The sequence below is a fragment of the Kryptolebias marmoratus genome, linkage group LG20 (genome assembly GCF_001649575.2).
Source record: "Kryptolebias marmoratus isolate JLee-2015 linkage group LG20, ASM164957v2, whole genome shotgun sequence".
Lineage (NCBI taxonomy): Eukaryota > Metazoa > Chordata > Actinopteri > Cyprinodontiformes > Rivulidae > Kryptolebias > Kryptolebias marmoratus.
The window spans coordinates 17,192,063-17,214,980 of NC_051449.1; the positions used below are offsets into that span (position 1 = coordinate 17,192,063).

Consider the following 22,918-nt stretch of genomic DNA (forward strand, 5'->3'; position numbering starts at 1 on the left):
CTATTGATTTTAGCAGCAGACTTGTCGCCTCAGCCGTGTGTGTGTGTGTAAGTGTGTGTGAGACACCCTCCAAGCTGTCTCCATCCAGAAAGATATCTCAGAGTAAACAAAATTGGAGACAACCTAATTACTGCTGAGTATAAAAACTATATCTATATCTATATCTACTATAACTTTCCTGTTTTTTTTGTTTTGTTTTGTTCTGTTTTTATTTCAGAATGTTTTATTCTGTAAAAGTCATAAATGTTTTGTATGAGCTAAGATATTCTGTGAAGAAAGGAACCCTAAAGTTTAAACTGCTCATAGTCCACCCAATGTATAGAAAGATAAAATCTTTTTTTCACTAAAATGACAAAGCAAATATATTGGTGAAGCTAGAAGAAACAAACAAACAAAAACATACAAAACGGAATCTGTCAAGAAATGGCTGAAAACAAAGAATAAATATAAAGCGAGAGCGGTAAAAAATGACAGGTGTGATGTTAAACAAACTATAGGAACAGAGATGAGAACAGAAACCAAACCAGAGAACAGAATATTAACAAATCCCAGAAAATGAAATCAGAACAACAAATAAGATCAAGAACATTTTATTAAAATCTAACACAGAATTATAAATTCAATGTTAGGAACAAAACAAGACAACACAAAACTAAAAGCACAACAAAACCATAAGAAAATCACCCTGTATCAAGAGCACATTAGGAAGGAAATGTTTTTTAGATTTATTGTCATTATTATTAGTAGTAGTAGTAGAAGTAGTAGTATTTTAATCTCAAAAAGTTTAGGCTTTGGAGAAATGTCATTTTCACAGGTAGTAAGAAAGTGAAGAAATCAAATAAAAGGAAATGCCACAAAAACATGCATGTTGCCCTATTTTATTCTTATGTTTTATTACATAAACAAAAAAAATAAATGTATTATTTATTTGAATCCATTCTTGAGTATTGTGTAGTAAAGCAGCCTCTGTACATCTCCTACATTGCATTTAGGAAACTGTTTATTGCTCAAACATTAAAAGTCTTAAAACATTCTTATTGTTTCACAGATTTGATTAGGAAGTTACACGTTTACTGACAAAACAGATAATAAGTGATAGTAATGTGCGGACTGTGTGATGGGGTATTTTATGTAGCAGCAAAAGGCTCAGCAAGAACAAAGTCTGATGAAACATCTCCCTCTATTGGACAACACAGTCCCACCATGCGGAGGGAGGGAGGGAAGGGAAAGGGAGGGAAGGGAAAGGGAGGGAAGGGAAAGGGAGGGAAGGGAAAGGGAAGGAAAGGAAAGGAAAGGAAAGGAAAGGAAAGGAGCTGATAGGTAGAGTTCTGTAGAGCAAAGAGATAAGAGATTGATAAAGATCACAATGATGTTCAATTGAAGCTCTATGATGTCTGACAAACACATGCATACACACACACCCCCACACACAATAACCTCAGGTTTGATTTGTTTTATATCCTTGTTAAGCAGATAGGTATTTTTGCTTTGTTCATATCAAATGTTCCCTCTCTGTGTATATTTTTAGAAACTTTTTTTTCTTCCTGCCCTGTACCACCTAGTAAAACACAGCCTGACAATTATTCATTAATAAATAAAAAATGCTACATCAATGTAAAAACCAACAATTTCTGAGTACAACTCAGTGTGGGTAAGAATACCTTGTCTTTAAACTTTATTGTTTGTGTAGACTTTTTATGAATTTGTTAGGTTTTACTGGTGCTGTTGTAAAATTGTGTTAAGTGAGTGGTTTTTGAATAAAGCTGTGTGACATTCCTAACATTTGTGAACGTTTCCTGTTCATTGGAAAAGCTTTGTGGTCTAGTTCAGTCTGGAGTATAAAAGGACCTCTCTGATTCTTGACTAGGCCCCCTTCGCATTGGATGGAGATCCGGTTATGATGAAAAACAAAAATTAACTGAATGTGGGTGGTCTTTGCGTGGTCTTGGCAAGATCGTAAGGTGCATATTAAGGATGCATGGGGCTCCTCATTCCCTGTGAGAGGTCATGGGGTTTTGAGCATGCACAAAACTTTTGTAGCGCGGTAGTGGTAGTTTCATCATTGTCAAGGCAGCATACTGGAGATTCAGATAGAAAGAGGGAAAGAGTGATAGCAGTGTATGCATGACTTGGGACCCGGCTGCACCAGTTTGGGTTAGTTTTTAAAATTTAAGTCAGGAAAAACCACCATGACCTCATACTTACACTAAGATAATGATCCTAACAAAGTCATGGAAACATCTTAGGACATATTAACATGTTAGTGTTGCGAGTTCTTCTAGTGTGGAGCTGACCCAAGAGAGTCATGTCAGGGCGGGGCCCTTTTCAGCATAAGTGCTAGTGTCATCATGTTACTGTGTTTCTGATATGTAGAGCATAGTGAGAGAGCAGAAGAGCATCTCACAGAAGATAGCAGGAAGAATCTATTTAGCCAGTACTGAGAACGTAGAAACATGATTGTCTTCACTCTGAAGGAGGTTTTCCAAATTTGTCGTAATCCAGCCATGTTCTAATAGGCCGTGGAGTGTGTAGCAGGGACATCATCCTGGTGAAGAAAAGCCTTACTTAAGTCATTCAGTAAGGACATGCCAAACAACAACTACAACATGTTGGCATGACTCAGAGCTTAAGGAAGCTTTTATTATGTAAACCACCGCCCTTTTTCCAAAGGAAACTGCAATTCATTTTTGACCACCTAAAGACAACACAAGAAGTCCCAACTATTGAGCGATGACAAAACACCATAACTGGACAAACTTTAGACAGTCCAACTAAATTCACCACATGACAACTGATTTTTGTTCTCATCAAACTCACCAAATGCAGGAAGTTTGCTTTTTGTGTGTGTTTGATTTCTATTCCAGTGACACTCCTGAGAGACGGGTAATATAGCAGACAGCTAGATAGATGGAAGGGCAGACTGCTCCCCTTGTATGAAGGATTATCCCCTATCCTCTGTTTGTGACAAGAGCTGATAAGGGCCTGTGAGGAGAGGCAGCAAGAGGCTGAGAGGGCCAGTCTCATACACACATACCCCCACACGCACACACACATATAATCCACAGTGAGAAAGATATCAATCCATCATTTAGAGCTGGGGATTCTGTGAGAGGAAATAGGTTCTCCTCAATTGCTGACAAGCTGGCATACACACATTGAACACACACACACCTGCAGCATCTGCTGTACAAAGGACTCCTGAGGTTTCCCAGTTAAATAGACCTGTTTGAATGACTGTTCAATTTCACCTGCTAATCAGATTTACATTTGCCTATTGTTGTCACAGAGGCTGCATGCTTGTAGGCTGGTTTTATGTCTGGATTACATTAAAATTGTTAACTGAAACCTAGAAATCTAAAAGTCTTGATGCTCAGTAATGCTCTTTGTTTTTCTTTTTCAAACAATATTAAAACATGCAATTTTTTTACAGTGCCAAAACCTTTTGTTATTATCCATATCAAACATTTTTGTCAGTTTTCTTTAGTCATTTGGAGTGAATTGACAGGATCTCATGCTGTTGAATGATCACTATTTTTAAATATTTAATTTGTACAGAGAAAAGCCAAATCAGAAGATGATAGGCAGGACATTAGAAGAGATTGGAGTTCCATAATAGCTTAATATAAATCTGTTTATCTGTTAGTTACAGATAAAGAGCATAGTAAGAAGTGGATAGTTTGAAATCTTCATAGAGGTAGCAAAAATGTTGCAGTTTTTTAGTATTTTTCATTTGTGCATGGATCTCCTCAACATGACAGCATTTTTTAGGGATGTGTGTATTCCAGAGTAGTTATCAAAGGGTTAGCATGTACTTGATGTGTTTTCTTCTTGATAGGAAACCATAAAATCAAATTATTTTCCTGAGTGATGAAGAAAGTAAACCCTATTTGCTCTCAGTTTGGTGTAAATGTCTCATTTTTAGTTTTTTATAAAATGTTTCCATGTGTAAATGGATGTGCAGATTTGCGGCAATAAAACCCTGTTTTTGACATCTGAAACGTATTTCTGACCCTTTATGATTCTTTTGCTGGATTTGGAAATAATTACATTCTTTATTTAACCTTTTTTAAACTCCTTAGCAGTTATGGTGTCACTGAATACCTTTGCATACTATTAAAGCAAATAATTCTGCTATACAAAACTCATACCAAAAAAAAAAAATACAAAAAAAAAAAAATCTAAATCTCTAAGAAGATGAAGGAGTTGAATAGAGTTCAGGAAATAAATGTGGTTTAAGTTGGACAAAGACAAAATGTTTCAGAGACACGTAGAGGAGGGAGGGTGTGTCTGGCTGCTGCAGTGCTGAGCTTCAGGTTAGGTGGCAGGGCCATTTGGCGAAGGCGCCGGTGCTAGACTTGATGGATGGGACAAACTGCAGGCTCTTCTCCCTTGTAACTTTAAAATCATTAAGCCTTTTACACGGCCATGCAGATTTTTATGGCCACCTCAGACAATCTGCAGGCGTTCATGTCTTTGGATCAGCAGGATGGGAGAGAATAGAGGGAGATGATGGTGCTAACGCCAGAACTTTATCTAATGTGCTTCATCTCTCATGAGATGTTTTTTTTAAACATTTAATTATTTTTTCAAATGGAATATTACGTTTTTGATTGTTAATATTTAGGCTTTAAGTATAAGTGCTACTGTTTTCTGTTATACTAGGTTTGTGCACACAACAAATCCAGGTTTTAATTACCTTTTATTATATTGACTTTGTGATTGGCTGTGCAGACTTTAAAAATATTAAGAAATTGATTTAAGCTTAGACAGACAGGGCTGATGCCCACAGTTAATACCAAAGTTTAAGCTAAAATATTGTACAATGTGTAGCACTCAAAGTATGTGTTGGAGATAAGCTACCACACCAAATTTTGTCTCAATACCTGTAAAATTGGGTGAAGTAGGGGCAATGTTGTGTTTCACAAGTTTAGTTGGCTGTAACAGCCATCTTCAATTGGGTTGGCTCTAAAAGTTAATAGCTTGTATATTACTGCCTTTCTCTTTTGGCAATAATTAGCCAATTTTAATATGTAAAATGAATGAATCAAAATCAGCTACTTGGTTTCCAGAATCTATGCTTCTGCAGGCAGTCAAACCTTTTTTTTGCAGTGACATAAAGTTAAATTCAGATTTATCCAAAAGAGCTTTAAGTTAAACTTACATTAATCTCCTTCACTCCAGCTGTTGTGACGCAGATGAGAAGGAAGTTCAAAACCACAGCAGGTAACCTGTTATTGAGAAGGACAGCATGACTTTGATATAAGGTTTCAATCTGCTGCCTTTCTTTTCAAGGTAGCTTTTGCACTAACCAACACAATCAGGAATAACCAGGAGCTTCACAAAACGAGGTGTTTTAACAGTCTTTTGAGCTAAAACAAACTTTTACCCAGGAACTGCTGCTCACGCACAGACAAAAGTTTTTGTTTTGTTTTTTCTTTTAAATAAAATACTGTTTTCTCTTTTTGTTTTAAAAGGCCAATAAAGTCAATGATAATCCAGCAGCAACAACGAGGTGGGTGGTACTGGGCGGCACTCTGAATATTATCAATAACAAATGGTGTGTAAGTCTGCACATGTCTCCATCCATCCATCCATCCATACCTCCATCACTCCCATCCTGCCTCCACAGGCTGCCTCCTCCACTGTTAGGATTCAATTAACACGGTGCAGGCAGCCACAGCACCCTCATTAAAGCTAATTAGTTAAAACATCAGCCAATCTAGCGTTAATTGGCTTTGGTAATTAATTCAGCTGCCAGACCATATGAAAGCAGCAGGGAGAGAGATAATGAGAGGCAGCGAAGGGGGTAGTGGAAAAATGAGCAATGGGATAAAGGCAAGAAAAGAGTTGAGTGTGTGAGGAGGATAAAGATGAATAAACAATAAAAAGAGGTAAAGTATAGGAAGTTCCTATTTGTATTGTTATGTATCTATGAAAACATCACAGTGGTTTTAAAGTGTGGACTAATAAAGATGTTGTACAACATATTCATGAAGCTTTTTGATAAATTGTGTCACCGTTGTTAAAATTTCACACCAAAATTAAACTGTATGTAATCAGAAACATCCATTTCTTTCCACAAATGCGGAGCAAAAATACTCTGCTAAACAACATTTATAAAACAAACCACACGCAGACTGATTAAGGCTGAGTCAGGGTGTCTATTTAGAACTTGCTGATGTCCATGTTTGCCAGCTGACACAGGATGTTCCTGTCGTGATTAGACTCCTCCGGGATGGAAATGTGTGCCGACAGGGCCTTACACCCACACCTCTCTCGGTTAGCTGTCCCTCCTCCTCCTCCTCCGTACAGCTGAGGAAGGAGAAAACGGACGAGAATCAATCAGCAGGGAAAGGGCACAGGTCAGTGGAGGCTAAAACGTCTTCTTTTTGTGAGTCCTAATTGCACACCAGCATAGACGTCAACTACAACAGCACGATAAATATGGAAATGCGAGAAGTGACTTTTTTTGTCTAGCTTTCTGATTTAAAAAGCACAAAATCCTTAGTTTTCACAAAACTGTTGCATTATTTAAAATAACAAACAGAAAGTTCAGTACTGCCTTTGACAAGACTTGAGGTTCAGATAAGGAAACAGGAACCAAATAAAAAGTATTTCAGGTATCCTTTCTGTGGAAAGATTATAAGGAAATAATATCTTACCTGTTGTAGATATCTCTTTGAACAACCTTTGAACAATGAGAGAAACAGCATTTATTTCTGATTGGTCTGATGAGCTAACAACTAGCCTGATAGGGACAAGTTTCAAAGCAAGTTTGACCAGTTTTAAAACTCTGATCTCAAAATATTGAACTTAAAAGCAAAAAAAAAAAAAGGTTTTGGAACTGGCCCTGCTCAGGCTAGCCATTAGCTCATCAATTCAGTCAGAACTAATTTTCTTCAAACTGAGATCTTTTAAAGACAATCTAAAACAGTTATGGCAAAATTTGTTCATGATCATTTCTCAGAACCCAACTTTAAAAGATCTGAACTATTGCTTTAATAATAAATTCTGCTTTCAAGTGCAGATTTTAAAATATATATTAGCGTGTGAGAAATACCAAGGTTTTTTTTTCTAAAAATGTTTTTTAAATTGTTCAGACCTCTTTCTAGTGACTTCCTTCTTTTACAAAATGCTGTCACATGGCTGGGGGATTCAGATTAAACTGTGTACCTTTGTGCTTCTTCGGGTTTCTGAGCAGAGATTGGGCCTTTGCCTCTTAGTCGTGGCTCTGCTCTGTGGGTCACTGCTTGGTTAATGCTCCATTAATTTACTTTTTTCTCCCTCACCGTTGTCTCCCTGACACAAACGCACACACCTCTGCACACACTGACAAGGTGATTGATTGGATAAACAGCTGTCAGTAGTTGGAGATAACCTCACCAGCATCACACTTCTGTCTTTGAGACAGACACGAGCGCGGTCCCAGGAGAAAAAGTCACATGCTGACACAAGGACCATTCATCAGCGTACATACAACAGAAGGCAGCTTATTATTTGTGATTTTTTTTAACATTCTGGGCTCCTTGTTTATCTAAAATTTGTCTTTAAAACTTTTATTTAAATTCAAGTCAAAGAAATGTTGAAAATGAATTTTTTACATTGACAAAAGAGTTGATCTTAGTAAATCTAAAATAAACATATTTCTCATTTTACACTTTACTCACCGTCCTTCTTGTTCAGGCACAGACATTTTCTGAATCTCTCGACTTAGACAGCAAACACAGCTTTGCTAACACACACACGCGCACACCTTTCCTCTTCAATCCTTCAATCCGGCCATCTCTTCATCCCTCCTCTCTACAGAGCCGACATTTCATTTGCTTTTCTAAAAGTGACAACCCCAGGGAGCAAGGGAGGGATAGTGAAAGAGCCTAGTGATGAGTTTTGAGCAGGGCGTGGAGGAGTGCTATTTAAAAGCGCCATGCATCATTGTCAGGGAGTGGGACTGCACACACACACAAACACGCACACACACACGGATACAGGAAATGCACACATGCACGCAAAGCAGTAACGCAAAGCAGCCCTGGTGGCAAACTGAAGTTGACCCCCGTTCCATTTCATCAAATGTCCTCTGAATGAGCCACACAGCCTCATCTGTTACACACACACACAAAAGCAGAGATCAGTGTCTAGCCTGCTTAAATCACAGCTCACTTAAGAAAAAAACATATCACTTTCACTTGGGAACACACACACACACACACACCTTGGTAGTCCCATTCTTGTTAATATGGCCTCTGGTTTTGGGCTTCAGGGCTCATATTTGCCATTATGGAGATGATGGCTTTACGGAGCCCCTCTCACCTCACCTTGCGCTGGTTGAGGAGAAGACAGGGAAAAATCAAAATGAGGGCTGACACCTCGGTGGGATTTATTTGATTGCGGATGCAAGGCAGTGTCATTCTGGAAAAAAGGGCGGGGGGAGAATGTGGCAGAAGGACGAGGAGGCCCAGACCCTCAGGCTAAGTGAAAAGAAGACGAGGAGAAGACAGGGGGAATAGAAAAAAAAAAAAAAAAAAAAAATTAAGGACAGCAAAAGGGAAGGGATTGGAAGTGGGTAGGGGAGGGGCAGAGGAGCCCCACTTTGCCTCCCGTGAATCAAATCAAATTCCCCTTATCGCACATTATTTGAAGAGGTTATCGGGCGCGGTAATGCGGTTACGCGCCGGGCCGCGGCTGAGAGATTTCCTTGTTTACCAATGTTGGCGGGTGTTATAGCTAACCAGCAGGGAAGGGGAGGAGGAAGAGGATGGAGGAAGAGGGGTGGAGGACACAAAAACAGGGGTAGCAGGCATGCACTTGATGCATGCCGGAAAACTCATACAGAGAAGAGGAATTGATGTGTGCAAAAGGAGAAGACAGTTGTTCAAGGACGGGAAAACAGTTCCTACATGTAGACACTTTCTAATTCCATTTGGGAAATGTGCCTCTGTATTTTCCCAGTGTGTCTGTGTGTGTGTGTGAATGTTGCACACAGAAACACACTGCACATGTGCCAGCCAATAAATCTGGCCCCTCTCTTATCTGACTCTTATTGTTGTGTTTAAATCCAGTTTACATGCTCAGCACTCATTAGCTGATTGTGTGTATAATTTACAAGTCCTCTAAATTCCTTACAGAAGATATAAAATAAAAACAATGTATAAAAGAAAACAATCAAGTGCATGGAAAGTCAAGCGTTTCCATTTTTGTCTTTACACGGCAAGGCCAGAGTCCTGGCTTTTTCAAGCCAGCAGCACTTTTAAACCTCACATTTCCCCATTCTACTGGATTCCAGTTCTGAGGCAAACTTCAGTGTACATCCATATCCTGAGAGGCAGCAACGCTGAGCGAGATAAAAGGGAAGAGATGACACACAATACAGGTCATTAATAGGATTTGGACCCACAGAGTTGTGAGCACATGCTTCGCTTCTTAGCCCATTGAGCCATGAGGACACCCCAAATGGTGTTTTATCTCTGGGCCCATTGAGAGAGAATATTGAGCTGACAATCCTTGTCCTCAATGGAGGTGGCCTTTTACCTTGGCCCATTGTAGTCTGTGACTAGGAACCTGCACTATCTAGCATCTATTGATTCCCACTTCATCTGGACCTAAGCAGCAGAGGGAGAGAGGAGAGAGATGATGGGAGACTGAGAGGAGAAAAGGTTCAATATGAAGTAAAACGCTCCTTAAAGTGTTAAAAGGGATTAAACTTGTTTCATGACGACTGGCATTTTACAAATTCTCCTCAGCTTTTTTTGCTACACTGAAAGTAGAAATACATTTTCTAGAATATGACTGTTGCTTATCTCTATTCATGTACAAAATCAAAAGCGGAAAGAAAAGAATAAAACAGAGAGCGCAAATGTAAAAAGAAAGCAATAATGTCTAGAAACACTAGGAATGAAGAAAAAAGGATGGAGTGGTTGCAGACACAAGTAGAGATCAGGATGTTTGAAAGGACAAAAAAAGGGAAGGAATAGAAATGCAGAGAAAGGAGAAATGGGAAGAAAAGGAAGACTACCTCTCTTTCTTCCCCGCTCTTCCAAATGAACTGACACCCTCCTCCTCACCATCTGTTGTGTGTAATGGCCCATAGTTATGTTTGTTTATGTGACACTTCTTGTTATTTTCAGGATCTAAAAGATTAGTCAAGGACATACTCAGTTTTAGGGCAACATGGTGATGTAGCAGTCAGCACTGTCACATCATAGTAAGAACCTCTTTGGATGAATTTCATCTGAGTTTGTGTGTGCAGAGTTTGCATGTTCTCTCTATGCATGGCATAGTACTTACTTATGACTACTTTCTTTGAAATAATATTTCATTTTGGCTTTGTTTTTTTTATGCAACATGTTGCTGTGCATCTGCAATATGTTTAACACTGTAGTATGATTTGGTATGATGTCCCGGCTCCACTTTCTTCATTACTATAAATTGTCTTCCCAAACACTGTTGATGAGTTGCTGTATTTAAATCCTTACAGCTTGTCTGCTATTTTTATTTTTATTTTTTTTATAAATCAGACAGAGCCCTTAAGCTGATTGTACCAAACTGAAGCTAATCGTACAATTTTGTACATATTGGATAACTCAATTTTCATGCTTTTTCCTTCTTATTTTTGCTTCTTAATATTTTTTTTAGTTCTTTTGTACAAGAGCAAAAATGTTCTGCCTTTTTTTGCCCTCTTTTTCCAAATGCCTTTTTGTCTCTAGTTTAAATAAAAAAAACTACTTAATTAGCTTATTTTACCAACTAATCAGTATTATATGATTAAAGATAGCCTGTTATTGAAGCTCACTCTGATGGATCACAATGAAAACAACTGCATTTAGAAACATTCAGGCTACAAATAAAGTAATGCATTTAGATCGTAGACTAAAGAGATTACAAATTTAAAATTCACCAATTTTTCTCAGTTTAATAGTTCCACATGTTGAAACAGACACCTAAATGTTGAAGAATTTTTGAATTTCTTATCGTAGATTGTATATAGAAGATGGATGTGGCCACTGGAAAGGTAATTTTCTGTTTGGCAATTTTAGAGCTTGTCATTTTCATTTAGTTATTGCAATTTTAGCATTTTAAAAGTATGTGAAATAAATAATTCTAATTTCGACTCCAATGACACAATGCGCATTCATTATGAAGCAGTACTTTTATTAAAGTGGCCATTCAAGGAACTACGGTTTTTGACATTTTTCTATTGGCTTCATTTCTCTGTCATGGAGGATGCTGTTTTGATTACTCCACCTAAAGTGTTATGTCACCACTACACCAGCCAGTAAATAAATCAGACAGAGGATATGCTTCCTGCCAGCTGAGTGACTCATTGTTTTGTGACATGAACAAAACCAGCGAGCAGCATTAGGTGGAGCACTAGGTAGGGATGTAATGGAGGGAATGTGGTAAAAGGTGGTGATTGGAAAAAAAGAAGGAGAAGTGCTAAAAAGAGAAAAGGGAAAAAAGAGATAGGTGGTGTGAACTATGAAATATGGAGGGACTGAAAGAAAATAGCAAGAAACTGAGAAGAGAGATGAAACGATTCATCTTAACACATTAGAGGTGGGATCAGGTCTGTGTTCCATCACTACTGGCAGGAAGATGCACACCTCTCTCCTCTCCTGCATCCAAGTCTCCAGCCTTTGTTCGCTTCACCAGCTAATGTTTCACTGAGGAATCTCACCACTAAAAAGTTCTGTCAGGCCTATTTTCTTGTTGTTGTCTTTGCGTATTCTCACCTCCACCTTCCCCCTCACCATTTCTGACTCTGGTGCCTTCCCAGGATTAAACGCTCCCTTGTTGCACCACAAAGTGAGTGTGTTTGAGCTGTGAGGTCCAAAGGAAGACATGTGGGTAAGTGTGTGTGTGTGAGTGTGTGTGTGTGTGTGTCTTGGCCCAACATTAATCATCTTTAAGGGGCTGACAAGCTTGGTGTGGGACATCGCATCACATCAGCACCTCACTCCCTCTCCTCTTCTTCACCTCCTCCTTCACTAGATTTATCTAGCCAGTCCCCTCTCACTCACCTTCCTCTGGGAACAGCTGACAGGGAAAAACAGAGGAGGAAAAATGGAAGTGAGACATTGAGTGAGAGTGATAAGAAAAGACAGAAGACAGTAAGAACAAACAGGTTGGAAAAATCTGAATTGAGGAGGGGAGAAAAGTAGGGAGGCAGATGGGGGAAAGTCCTACGTTCTGAAAATATAAAAAGAAACACTAAGTGTCTTTTGATTAAACATTTTTGTGGGTAACTTTTTGTTTGATTTTTGTGGCTGCAGTTCTAATGAATTTGGGTCTCCACAAGGTATAGCATATTTAAAGGGATAGATCAGATATTTCAAAGAGGGGTTCTGTGGAACAATTATTGTCTTACCTGTTGTAGATAGTTCTTTGAACAATGTCAGTTTGGAGAAATACATTTTGTTTCTGACAGGAGTGATTATTGGGGCCAAGACCAAAGTGGATTGTCATCATAAAACATCTGCAATTCATAAAAAAAATCTAATTGACTCAAGCAAAAGCTGGTTTATAAACTTTTACACAGCTATCATTTTGAAATCAAATTTTCATTATATCAGAAATATAATGATATTTCTGCCAGATGTTGTTCTAAACTGCACCAGAAGTACTTTTTTTTGCATATGTGCTTGCAAAATAACATTTATTTTATGTAAATAACAGTGTGATGTGAGATTGACAGCTGAGTAAAGGTTTATAAAAACCTTTACCACTCATGGACCCACTCATACAAGCCACACAGTCTGGATAAAATTAGATGGAATAATGAAACAAGTACATTTTGGGAGAAAGACCATGCCTAAACCACTCCTAAATATATCTTAAGCCACGGTATAAAAGCCACTCAACTCTAAACTATTGCTTTAGGTAACTGTTAACAACCAATACCTTTTATCAGAACCTTAAAGTTTTGTCAGAGCCAGAAATATGCAAATTTTTCTTTGATATTATTGTCTTGATTCACCTAAGCTTCAACACAAACCAACAAAAAAAACTTTAAGACAGTTGTCATTTCACACACATTGATTTGTGCACCTTTTTTATTTTATTCCTCATAGTTGTTGTTTGGTCAGTTTTATTATACATACAAACATATGGTAAAATTTAAGAACAGTAAAAAAACAAAAAAAAAAAACACAGCCTTGTTGTAAATGAGACCAGGCTTAAATCAGTGACAGATTTGTATTTTACACAAATAAAACTTAGCCAAAATGTTTCCTTAGTATTTATTTTTAGGCTTTATTTTGTAAAATGTATTCATGTTTATGACCATTCTGTTTTTCAGACTTTGATTATGGATTGTAGATTTGTTTCCTCTAGACTTTATGTTCTTTAACCTTTGTGTTTTGGTTATTGCTCTTTGCATCTTTTGTTGATAAAATAGTAGTTCTGTGTGAAACTTCATATTTGTTTGTATATTGTGTTTGTGTGGGTCCTGTCTGAAAGCTGCCTTCAGAATAACTCGCACACTTTAGTTGTTCCGTTTCTGCATCATTCATTTGCACTCTTCTCCATTTTGATCCTCAATCCTTAGGCGGAAAAATATTCATTCATACAGAAAACATTTACAGGAATAAAGCCCTATATTGAAATGCAAACAATAAAGTCAAGCTATACAACATAAACTTTTATGTTTTCTGACATTACAAAACTAAAAATACGCAAATGAGGGCATTTGTCTGCCCGCATGCATTTGTGTGATTGTATGTCAGTAACCTGTAGGAGTGCATTTGTTTGCAGGTTAGAAGGAGCCCCGTCTGCTACAGAAGGGGATTGAATCTTTCTTTGTTTGCAGCGGTGGATGGCAATGACTCAAATTATCTTGTCAAGGCAATAAAGGAGGATGTGAGGCGATTTGAGGGAGTGGGGGGGCTAGAGTGAAACAGATGGAGAAACAAGGACAGACAGGGAAATATCTTCAGACAGTATGAAGAAAAAGGAATTGTTTAAGAAGAGTAGGTTCAAAATTGAATAATAAATTAAGGCCTAGCATTTCCAAAAGAGATGCGTATTACCCACTCCCTTTCATTTGAGAAACAACTTCCTTATTATTTGTCTCCTGATGTGTGTTCATGCTGAATGAGCAAAGACGCACTGAGGCCTACATACTGCATTTGGTTATAGTCGTGTTGGTGTGTAAGAAGAAACACCAGAGAGGTAGTCCCTACATCTGGTCCTTTTTGTTGCCGAGGTGACAAGCAGTCTAAACGGGATGTCCTGGCTGAAGCAGAACCTTTTGTTCGCGGGCTAAAAAAAGCCTCTTTGATTGGCCTAATACAAGAAATCAGGAAGTGTCCTCCAAAATTACACACAGATACAATTTCAAAAGCCATTATTTTTAGCCAGCTCAGATAGACCAGAGGAACAAACATTAAAAAATGGGAATTAAACAGAGTTTTGGAAAAAAAAAAAAAATCTTAAAGCCTACACAAAGCAGAGCACACATTTTATAGTACGCACACCTTCACATGCAGCACTCAGAAACGCATACGAGCACACAAGCAGGTGGGCCCCACCCTGTTGCCCTGCTGATCAAGGACAATGAAGTGAGGTAGTGTTGGCAGACTCTATACAGCATTATCTCATCCATGGCAGAGCCTCCCACCCCCCTGTTTTGACCTGAGAGCAACATTACACAATAAAGACTGCACAGCACTCTGTTCTCCTTTTCCTTATGTATGTAATCTAATGCACATGCACTTACATGTAATGTCTGGGATTTTATGAAGTGTAAAAGGGGTTGAAACTTTGGAAAGATTAAACAGAGACTGTACACCAAAGTTGGTGATATTCTTAACTCTGTTCAGCTTAAATTTGTGGTTTCTCAAACACAAAGTTGGTCCTGTCAACTACAATGAGTTTGGTTGAATTTTTAATTTTTGTTCATGTTCTCTCTGCTTGATCTGTGCTTGGCCTACTGTTGTATTAATTATTAGTGTCTTTTTATCTTTGTTGTTGTTTCCAGGTAAAAAGAAGATGTCCCTGTATGACAGCCAGGCTCCAGTTTGTCCCATTTGCCAGGTGCTGCTCCGGCCTGGAGAGCTTCAGGAACACATGGAGACAGAGATTGAGAGGCTAGCTTCCATATGCCTCAGGTAGGCCTTCAGTGCATACACAGTTATTGGACTGAATTCACTGATTCCAAAGGTGTTGTTTTACTAGTGTGTGTATCCATTGAAATATCATGAAGACCAGTTGAAAATATGTATAAATCATAGTTGTGACCCGCTGCCAACAACCACATGAGTTTGTTTACCTACGGAAACAACCAAAGTGACTGAAACTAGGTCAACAATGGCAACATCCATGAAAGAGCCATTTAAGATAGAGAAGTCAGACATTTTTGATGTATTGGCATGTATTTACGCTCAAATTTGTTGAGTAAAGTATGAAGAGAAACATTTAGATCGGGTTGAAACAGTGAACTTAAAGCCAAGTGTTCGAATGCCGAGCTCTGTCTTTATGGTGCTCCACCTCAATATGGTGCTCGAGCCCCAATATCTTTTCTTGACAGTTGTCTTACTTGTTCTTTCTCCTTTTCTTTAGCATTTAGCAGCAGATCCATTTGTATATTTCTTCCTAAATATCTTCTCCAAGATTCTACGCTTGTTCGATTCCACCATATATTTACCTACACAGACTAAATAAAGATCAACTACGTGACTCAAGCTTCCAAGCTTTCTGTAACTTTAGCCAAGTGCTTTGTTTGCAAGAAGTGTGTACCCACATTTCCGAATTTCATATCAATACACCTGGAAACTGCACCATTTAATATAGCTCAGGATAACCTTTTTATGTTTGATTTCATATTTTACAATGGGTACTTGTAAATAAGAACAATTTAAGTGTAATTGGACAGCCCTTTTAGGCAAAAAACAAACAATTAAAATAAGAACAATACCATTGTTACTGAAAGGTTTAGCTAACCAGCGAGGCATAGACTGCACTTCACTTCAGCCTTTCTGTCAGACTCACCGACCCATCATTCTCCTGCACATAGATTTGGGTGCCATAAATCTGCATAAAAGGCAGAAGCACGGTGTCAATGTAAAGCTAAGTGTTTCCTACAGGGATTAGGATTCACACCTGTGACCCAGAGTTCACTGCCTCCTCCTTCCTCTCCTCGTGGCAGTTGCACGAGTCGTTTTATGACGGATAAATCAACTCCAAGCCCTTTTAACGATGGGACACAACCATTAGGATCCATATTTCACCTTGACCGCACGCCTGGATGTCTGTGTGTGTGTGCGTGCTGCCTCTTTGTGCTGTGTGTTTTTTGTGTGACCTGGTGTCCACTTTAGTGGCCCAGCTTTATGATAGTCCCCATTAACCCAGAGAAACAGGGCACCAGACAGTGTCAGCCCACATGGAAATCACACTTTATTTCTCCAACAATTACACCTGTTTGTAGTCCTGCTGTCCCTGGCTGTCTATATGCCGCACCTGACGTCTTAATTCTTCCTCTCCCTCATCGCCCTCATCATATAATTCTTGTTTTCCGCTATCTGTCCTCCTCTCATCTTTAACCCTCTTTGTTCCCTTTGATGGTTCCCTGTCTTTCTTCCTTGTCTATACTTTTAACCTTTAACTTTTTATCTTTCTTAGTTTACATGATGCATCTAAAAAAAACCATGCTTTTATCTGATTTTGTAAATTATTACCTGTCACCATGAAAAGCAGGTGAAAATCTAACTGTCTGTGTCTGTCTGTGTGTGTTTGTTTGCCTTTCTGTTAGCAAAATATCTGATGAACCACTTGATGAATTTTAATAGAAACCTTAGGAAGTAATCATTGAATGTACATTTATACCTGATTAACTTTTGGAGTCAACTCGATTCAAAATGACAAACTCAAAACTTTTACAGATATACAGGCACTGAGCAATGTACATTTCTTCAAGGAATGCTAGTTTACACTAATTATTTGGGGAATTTGTGTTAAATGGAAAGAATGAATAAAAAAAAAATCTATGCAGATAAAAAAAAAAAACAACCCAAAAGAGTCAAGTGTGACAAAAGCCGTATGTTTGTTTTGTTTTGTTTTATGTCCTTACCTTCGTTACAAATTAGTTTAGTTGTTTACTTGTTAGTCATGTTGTTATCCAAAATGAAACAGATTCAGGCAATAAGAGGATTTAAAAAATAAGAATAGATTTAAATAAAATAGAAAAAGGATTGGTGGAGCCATTCATCTTGTAGTATTGCAAGGTGTGTGTGTGTGTGTGTGTGTGTGTGTGTGTGTGTTTCAATTAATAATGAAGGTTAGCGTCCGTCCTTCCCTCTGGATACTAAACCTGGTGAAGCTCAGACCACATGAGCACACACACCTCCTCTCTTTGTCACACACACAGTTATTTAAGGAAATCACATCATCCCAGGGTGAGATGGGATGGTGGCTAACGTCACGCCTGGCTGATTTACCTACTCGCCATTAACCCAAAGACACTGCATGAAAAAAGAGAAGGAGATTGTTGAGAGGATGAATACAGAGGATCCCTTCTCAAGAATCTTTAGAAGTCTTTTTTTAAGCAAAGATTCTGCATTATTGTGAAGGAATGCAGAAGACAAAACAGAGGCAAAAATTGTTTTTGTGTGTGTGTGTTATATTGAAAAGCTAACCTAATGGTAAATCCCGTGCCCACCCACTGCCTCTTCCTCTCTCTGGCTCTCTGCATGGTCGCTGCCATCATTGAAAGTGACAGTGGGAATTTGGTCCAATTTGTAGAAAATCTGTCTTTAATGACACCCAGCGTTTGCAGAATAAAAGAGCCGTGGGTATGGAAACGAAGGCGATATGTGTGTGTGTGTGTGTGTGTGTGCGCGCCACATCGGCCTGGTTTAAATATCTGTTCTTCTGCGTGTTTGCTATTTGTTTTCTATTTCTTCTCCTCTTCTGCTCCTGTTCTCCCTGCATGTAAATGTGTGTGTGTTTGATTGCATCTGCCATGGGCTGTCGTCTCTGGTGACCGTGAGCTCCGTCACTTGTTCACGGGCCACAGTTCCTGCGTGGACACGGAAATCACACACAGACATGGAGATTGGCAAATGGAAATCTATCATGCCCCGTACATGTCAGGTGGCTCAGGGGGGCAAAGCAATCTACATACACCATCCACCCCTCCTCCTGCTACCTCTGCCCCCTTCTCCCTCCACCTCCATAATCAATTTGCCTCCGCACAGCCGAGGCTCCACCTCTCTGCCAGATGACACAAAAAGGCAAGAAGCAATCTGTATCTTCAGTCTAGCACCCGTCTCTTTCCTTCCGCCCAGCTCTCACCAATAAAAGAGTTAGTCGGATTTATGTCACTTTTGGCATCACTTTTCAGGGAGGCAGTGACAGAAGGAGGCTGTCAATCAAACCTAGTTTATCTCTGTTTGTGAAAGATTTAGCTAGGCTGTGGTTGGGCCACTGTATGGCTCACAAATTCCAGAATCAGTGCCACTGACTGGTTAATTAGGTGTTAAAGGAAGAGTTTGGCTCTTTTGACGTGAGAGGTTGTGGAAAGGTTATGAACAATCAGTATCTTACTTGTTGTGAATAGCTCTGTGAAAGGCCTCAGATTGAAAAAAGATTTAGTTTAATTCTGACCACTTGGACAAGCTAAAGGTAAGTCGAAGCGGGGCCAAAACCAAAGTGGATTGCTGACATCTTAAAACAACTGAATTATCAAAACTTTCATAATAGCTCTTGCATGAGTTGTTTTTGTCAACATTTACAACACCATTAAGCTCATAGTATACAGTATTCTAGCAAAAAGATTATGATGCCCCTGCTCCAAGTGTGCCAGGAGTGCTGCTGACACTTTCTTGCAAATAAACAACTAATTAAATGTAAAAGAAAACAATTTAGTGTAAAATTGACATCTTTGTAAAGGTTTATAAAGCAGTGTTGGAAAAGCGTAAGTTTTTGCTGTTTTAATACAGCTCGAACCAGCATCTCGTTCATCACTGCAGTTTTTACAAAACCCCAATTAAAAAAATAATCTGAATTACTTCTTTAAATGCAGTAGCCAAGAAAAACTTGTTGTTTGGTCGATTCTTTTAGAATTTTACCCATGAAAGTGTACTTTTTATATGTTTACACTTTTTTAATGACGGCAATTTGTTTTATTTAATTGTTTTAAGTTAAGCTTTAGATTCTAACACCATATAATAGCAGTACAAAACATTGATAAAAATGTATATAATGTAGTCCCAATAAAGAATGCTTCATCATTGAAAAAATGTACTCAATAACATCACTTAACAGCAGACTTCTGTATCCAGCAAAAGTTAACTTTCTAAAGATAAAGTTACAGCATTGTATTATTCTTCAACTTCTTAAATTTAGCTGCATACTCCTCAAAACATTCAAACAAGTGAGTTTGTAGTGCACTGTCGTTTCTGTGTCTTTTAACAAGACTAATTCACAAGCTAAGAATATTAATAATGCTAAATATGAGCATTAATGGTGAACAAAATGACTGTTAATGATTTTTTTTGTCTCTTGCAAGTCCCAAAATGCCTGGAAAGTGAAATACCAAATTCATAAATCAGTGTCTTTTATCTCAGTAAAGACGATTTAATGCACATGGTAAATCTCAACTTTTCCATCTACTTCAAATTTAAAGCTTTTAAAAACTTTGCCATAAATTTAAACTGTGTGACTGCTTTTTGTTTGAGATCTCATATCTTTAGCTCTATGTTCAAGCTGTTTAAAGTGTATAGAAAACTTCCCTGGCCACAGAGGTGGGACAAAGCAGTGTACTTGTTTGAGGAACCAGCATGCCCTCATGTGTCCGCCCTGCTCACTCCTGCCTCATTACCAAAACATCTTTTAAACTGTATCAGTGGTTCCTCCTGTTTCCTCCAGCTTGTCTGTTTGTTTCCTTTCAGTGCGTTTCTTATTTGCACACTCTTCCCATTTCTTTCACATGGCAGCCAGCTGGAATTTCCAGGCCCGTAACCCCCACCATCAAAAATTCATAGACCCGGGTGAACAGACGTGAAAAGCCATGAGAAGAGGCGGCAGCACAACGACTCTCCCATCACTCCCTCTCTTTCTTTCTCTCGTTTTCTGTCTGCTTTCATCTTTCCTCTTTGTGTTGCCCGCTCATCCTCGCTTACCGCATCTTTCTTTCACCTCGCATTTCCCCCCTTTTCAGTCTCCTTTCATCTCTCTATCACCCCCTCTGTCAATGTGGCAATTTTCTCCCTTCGCGACAGGCATGCAACCGCTGTCCTCTCTCCTTCTCCCCCTTTTCTTGTCGCTGTTTGACACTGTCAACAAGCAGCTGGAGGTGGCTGTTATTGTTGATGCCTCTGCAAAGGTTCCAGGTAATGAATAAAAGAGAGATAGAGGGAGAAGGAGGGAGAGAGATGAGAGAGGCAGAGATAGGAAAAGAGCAAGAGAGGCATGTGTGAGGAGGGGGGCGATGCTGGCAGATTCCCCTGCATTACACGGCAGCTTGACTGTGTCACCCATGTTTGTACTCTTTGTTGGTGAAGGTGAAGCCGACAAACACGTGCACATGCAAGGAAATGTACCGATGTATATGCACATTCACAGGTGCGCACACGGCACTGAAATAGCTTTCACAATGCACAATAATATAACAGTTACTGCAGTTTGTTATCCACCAACGTTACACTTTGTTAGCATGATGGCAGGACCAATATTCGTAGTTTTCAGGTCAATTTTGTAAGATTTGAAGGTATCTCATACATTAGACTATATTTAAAAGCTATATTTTTATTCAGACAACTTGCTAGATTGCTTAAAGTGATAGTTCATATCTTGTAAAGTGGGGTTCCTTGACCGAACATTTAATATCTTACTTGTAAATAGTTTTTGAAGAAATAAAGTTTAATTCAGATCAGATTCACAAGTTAATTTAAGTGAGAATGATGTGGACTGCTGTCTTAAAACAAATCGTTCTTAAAAATTTAATAGAGCTTCATGCAAACACTGCTTTGTAAACCTTTAAATCACTGACAGTTTCACATTACACAGTTATTTACATGGAGTTTTCCTTTTTTTCGCAGCAGTAGTACATCTGGTGCAGACTGGGGCACTTCCTGCAAGAATATTTCTGCTGGTATAAACGTGTAATATAAAACTGACAGTGATGTAAAGGTTTATAAAATAATGTTTGCAGGAACTGCTTTGAAAATTTTGAGACTTGAGTTGTTTCAAAGTGGCAGCAGTCCACTTTTGATCTTGGCCTCATCAATGAAGTCGTCATTTCATCAATATGGTCAAAATTCAACTCTACCATTTCAAACTGAGGTTGTTCAAAATGCTATCTACAACAGGTAAGATATTATTGTTCCATAATCTTTCCACAGAGGTCCATTTTAAAAGATCTGAACTATCACTTTAAGAAGTGAGCTGCCCATGCTGAGTTTAAATGCTAATTTGCAAGAGAATTATAATTAAAGAATTACCACTAAGTTGTTTGCATGTTTTAGATATTGATTTAAACAATATTTCTCATAGTAACAATTTAAACATCTAAGTTTTGAAGGTTTAAGTTTTCCCCAGTTTACTCACAAAACAAATGTCAAAACAATTGATTATTTTGTTGGAACAACTATTTAGGTTTAGGCGTGTACAGACAGTGAGTAAATGAGTGTCAAGTTCAGTAAATACATATTGTTAATTTTTTTTATCTTTTTTTTTTATTTTGTTTAAGAGCTCACAATATGTGTTTTGTTAAGATGTTGGACAACAAACTAACCATTCCAGAGTGGTTTGACAAAAAACAGCTTGATGTAATATATTCAATTTTGTGTTCAACTGCAGCGCCTTTATGTTTCTGTTTTACAGCTCAACTGTTTCTCTCCAGCTTGGTATTAAACCAGATTTTTGAAGGCACTTCCCCTTCAAATCTTTGATTTGATTTTTCTATAAAACCTTACTGGGTACTCAAGCTTTTTAGTGCCACATGTAAATCAAGTTAGTAGACACTTTTTTTTTTTTAAAGCAGTTTTAAAGCAAAGTAAACCGGTGAGACTGGACTTTCAGCCAATTAACCTCTATTCAAAGTTAGATTGGTTTGCATGATAAACATTGCATTTAAATATAGTAGTGTTTGGTCATAAAAGTTTGCAGTTTATTATTGTAAACCACCACACTTAGTATACATGTAGGACACCAAAAATATGAATGGATGGCCAAACGTGCCTTCTTCTTTGACACATTTATCATCCTATCCATTTTTTTTTCTTATCTTTGTGCACCTACAGACTATGTCACTGGTCTCAGATTTCCCTCGCCCTTTACTGATGATTTCCTTCACTTTGTATATTCCTCCGTCACATAAGAGACACATAAACAAGGCTTTCTTATTTTTATTATCAACGCATCCAGCCATTGAAGCCGGAAATCCCTTGTCTACCAAGGCATGCTGTCAGCTTAGAGGTTGCGCTCAATTCAGTTTTGGGCACTCTTCCTTCCGTAGTCTGCCTCTGTCTGTTAGTCTCTGTGCCTGTGTGTGTGTACAAGTGTGTGAGTGTCCAAGGGTCTGCAGTGCTAACAGGGTCTCAAAGCAAACATGACAACCCTGCCTCGCTGTGTCAATGTCAAGCCTGTTGCGACGCTTCGTGAAGCTCGAAGAAATTCATCTCTGTGTCTGAGTGAAGGAAAGAGAGGGTGGTATCTGAGGAGAAAGAGAGGGAAATAAAATAAAAAAAAAGAAGAAGAGGAGATCAATTGAGAATGAGTGGGGTGGGTGAAGGTGTCAGAAAAAGCCATCAAAATACAGCAACATGAATTAACGTCATGTGTCTGGGTTCTTGGCAGAACAAAAACACAGAACTGTCAATTTAATACGGTTTGACTTCCTGTCCTTTGTCTCCAGTCCTAAATGTCACACAGCTTCATCCAACCAACTCCTTCTTCTCATCACATCATCCCCCACATCATGTTT

At 38.5% G+C, this 22,918-nt stretch overlaps 1 protein-coding gene across 5 annotated transcripts in view; it reads left to right on the forward strand.

Annotated features, from left to right (window-relative positions):
* The window catches only part of rnf220a (ring finger protein 220a), a 160,133-nt gene that overhangs the window by 101,470 nt on the left and 35,745 nt on the right, over positions 1-22,918 (forward strand). For all 5 annotated transcript variants that reach the window (XM_017420854.3, XM_017420853.3, XM_017420856.3 and 2 more), the window contains exon 3: positions 14,975-15,104. In XM_017420854.3, the coding sequence (XP_017276343.1) occupies positions 14,975-15,104 (130 nt within the window). The remainder of the gene's footprint in view (positions 1-14,974; positions 15,105-22,918) is intronic.